A 3,723-nucleotide genomic window follows, 5' to 3' on the forward strand; every position below is an offset into this window, starting at 1 on the left:
TCCTCCCACAGTCCAAAGATGTGCAGGATAGGTGGATTGGCCATGCTAAGTTGCCCATAGTGTTCAGGGATGTGCAGGCTAGGTGGGTTAGCCATGGGGAATGGGGAGGTTACAGGGATAGGGTAGGGGGATGGGTTTGGGTGGGATGCTCTTTGGAGGAATGGTGAGAACTCGATGGGCTGAATGACCTGCTTCCACAGTGTAGGGATTCTATGTTTCAATGAATAGGAAGGGTTTAGAGGGATATGCAGGCAAATGGGACTAGATGAATTTTGGGTATTTGGTCCGCACGGACGAGTTGGACCGAAGGGTCTGTTTCTGTGCTGTGTGACTCTAGAGCACCAGGTGGAGGCAGAACAGTAAGAAGTGTCACTGAACTCAAAAAAAATAGTTAACTCTGTTCCTCTTTCTCTCTCTCCACGGATGTTGCCGGGCTTGCTGAGTTTCTCCAGCAATCTCCCTGTGTCTGTTTCAGATTCCCAGCAATGCTGGAGACTTGAGTAGTCCCTCTTGCCTCCGGGGTGAATCCCTGAGGAAACAGGAGCTGGGAACAGCCCCGCCGGCGTTCAATGTTCGAGAGCAGCACTTGGACAACGCCTTTTGTCGCCACCCCCCAGGAAACCTCCTCTATAAAAATGTCTCGCCTGATGCACTTTTCAAACTAAACTTTTGTTTTGCATCTGCGCGCACAGTTGGGGGGAAATAAGAGTGGATTTAAAAAGGGGGGGGGGGGTGCTTGGTGGGAGAAGAGTTTGAGCCTTTTACTGGGTGATTTTGGGGGATATTGAGGATGTTCAGGGAGTTGCAGCGCCGTTCCTTTTGGAGGGCAGTGCTGGCTGAATTCCTGGGAATGACCATCTTTGTTTTCCTGAGCACTGGCTCGGCCACCAAGTGGACCCCCAGAGGCTACCCAGCCGACGTGGTGCAGATCTCCCTGACCTTCGGCTTGAGCATTGCCACCACGGCACAGATCATCGGGCACCTGAGCGGGGGGCACCTGAACCCAGCGGTGACCCTGGGGCTGTTAGCCGGTTGCCAGGTTAGTTTGCTGCGGGCTATCCTCTACATCGCCTCGCAGCTCCTGGGCTCGGTAGCTGCCAGCGGTCTGCTCCTGGGACTCACTCCCTCATCCAGGAACAGCACCCTCGGACTCAACGCTGTAAGTACCTTACCCTTCTCAAAGCGGTAAATAGCACCCTGGGAGCTGGTGGGGACAACAGAGAGAGAGAGAGGTGGGGGGCCGGGCTGGAGAGTCTCTTGTTGTCATATTGTTGCTCCCTTCACTTACTTAATTGGATGCAGTGTATTTTCTTTATTCACTTAGCTGGGCTACTGTTCACCGCCTGTCCCTAGTTGCCTTTGAGAATCACAGAATCCTTATAGGGCAGAAAGAGGCCGTTCACCCCACTCCTCCAAAGAGCATCCCACCCAGACTCTACCCTATCCCTATAACGTCTAAGCCACTCATCATTTGGCCTGGTAATATAATCGCCGTTCACAGAATCCCTACAGTCTGGGAGCAGGCCATTTGTCCTATCGAGTCCACACTGACCCACCCCTGTAACACTGCATTTCCCCTTGGCTAATCCACCCAGCCTACACATCCCTGAACACTACGGACCATTTAGCATGGCCAATCCACCCTAAAATGCACATCTTTGGACAGTGGGAGGAAACCGGAGCACCGGGAGGAAACCCACGCAGACACGGGGAGAATGTGCAAACTCCACACAGACAGTCGCCCGAGGGTGGAACTGAACCCGGGCCCCTGGCACTGTGAGACAGCAGTGCTAACCACTGAGCCACCATGCCACCCTAAGAAGGGCATGCTGAGCTGCCTTTCTGAACTGCTGCAATCCTGAGGGAGGGAGTTTCATTCTGGAGATGAGGGGCTGGACTCATAAAGAGCGATTGGGTAGATTTGAAACTTGGAGGGTCAATGTCGAAGGTGGTGGGGAGTGTGTGGGGTATCATTTTGAGGTGAAGGGAAGGGGATTTGAGGAGTAGCTGTGGTGGGGATGTGGGATGCACTGCGTTGGGGAGGAGATGAGGCAGGAGACTTCACAACCTTTAAAAAGTATTTGGATGAGTGCTTAAAGTGTTTTAACTTTCAAGGCTAGGGGCCAAGGGCTAGAAAGCAGGATTAGTGTAGATTGGTTCGCGCAGACTCAATGGGGTGAAGGGCATCTTGTGTGCTGTATGACTATGTGTTTAGGCTGATATTCTGTGGAATTTAGCAGAAATGAAAGGAAATCTAATTGAGGTAAATAAAATGCTAAAGGGGATTGAAAAATGTCGATGTAGAGAGGATGTTCTCTCATGTGGGGCAATCTGGAACAAGAGGTCAAGAGTTTAGGATAAGGGCTAGCAAATTCAAAACAGAGACGCGGACAAATTACTTCTCTCAGAGATTTGATTGATTTATTTATTGTCACGAAATATAGTGAAAAGCTTTGTTTACGAGCGATACAGGCAGTTCATAGTAAACAAAGGATGTACAGATCAAAAAGATATAGGCTTACAGGTTACATTGCACAGGGCGTGCCCTAGGCGAGATCAATGTTAGCAAGATCAAGCATTATTTGAGGCTAAAGGGTCATGGATCTGTGGAATTCACTCCCCCAGAGTGTGGTGGATGTTGTGGGATTGAGTAAATTGGAGGAGGACAAGACAGATTTCTAACTAATAACGCGTTGAAGGGTTATGGAGAGCGGGCAGGAAAGTAGAGGTGAAGTTGAGATGAGATCAGCCATGATCCTATGAAATGGTGGAGCAGGGTCGAGGGGCTGAATGGCCTACTCCTGCTCCTGGTTCTTATGTCCTAAACAAAATCCTCTCAGCTCACAGCTTTAAAATGTGGAACTTGAAATATATTGAACTTGTGGGCCCCACCATGAATCGTGGAATTGTTACAGGGCAGAAGGAGTCCATTCGGCCCGCTGTGCTGATACTCGCTCTTCAGAAAAGCGTCATTACCTTGAGCCATTCTACCGCCTTTTCCTCGCACACCATTCCTCTTCAAATAATCATCTTGTCCCCAGGACTGCCTCAATTGAAGACAAGATTCACCAGCATCTGCAGTTCCTACCAGCTCTGCCTCAATTGAACTTCTGTTAAGATTGCACCAAGAAGGAGGGAGAGAGGAAGAGGTTGGGGGTGGGGGAAGAGATGGGATGTTGGGGGGGTGGGGGTTGGTGAACTGATTACCGATAGTGTCAGATGATACCGTTATTCTATCAAATCAGTAATACGCGGATTTAGCCATGGGATTTAAATTTGGATGTTGCCCGTTTAGGAAAAGAAATGTGGTTGCATCGAACCGTACCTGTAGCAAAAGAAAGTCAAGAATTTGTTCGATATTTGCAACAATGGTTTTTGCGGACTTTGCATCAAAGTAAATCCATTGTATAAACATTTATCAAAGAAAGGGTAACTACTGAGAATCTGGCGTGTTGTCAGTACAGTGCTACTTGGAACCTTCTCTCCTCGTTAGAACGGTGCAGCCTGAGCCAGTGTTTTGAAAGATATCTTCCCCAAAATAAAACCCCTGTTTTTGCCGGTTGACCCTGCAACTTCACTGGAGGGGGTACAAAGGAGGTTCGCTAGGTTGATTCCGGAGTTGAGGGGGTTGGTTTATGAGGAGAGACTGAGTAGATTGGGATTATATTCATTGGAGTTCAGAAGATTGAGGGGGGATCTTATAGAAACATATAAAATTATGAA

At 49.0% G+C, this 3,723-nt stretch overlaps 1 protein-coding gene across 1 annotated transcript; it reads left to right on the plus strand.

The window, feature by feature from the left end:
- Positions 1-790: 790 nt before the first annotated feature.
- LOC125482519 (aquaporin-1-like) lies at positions 791-1,159 on the plus strand (the record flags this gene model as incomplete). The annotated part of the gene is made up of 1 exon (XM_048594604.1): positions 791-1,159. A coding segment is annotated over exon 1 (369 nt), but the record flags the coding sequence as incomplete, so codon positions are not given.
- Between the last annotated feature and the right edge of the window lie 2,564 nt (positions 1,160-3,723).

The sequence above is a fragment of the Rhincodon typus genome, unplaced genomic scaffold (assembly GCF_021869965.1).
Source record: "Rhincodon typus isolate 14 unplaced genomic scaffold, sRhiTyp1.1 hic_rhity00011664, whole genome shotgun sequence".
Taxonomy (NCBI): domain Eukaryota; kingdom Metazoa; phylum Chordata; class Chondrichthyes; order Orectolobiformes; family Rhincodontidae; genus Rhincodon; species Rhincodon typus.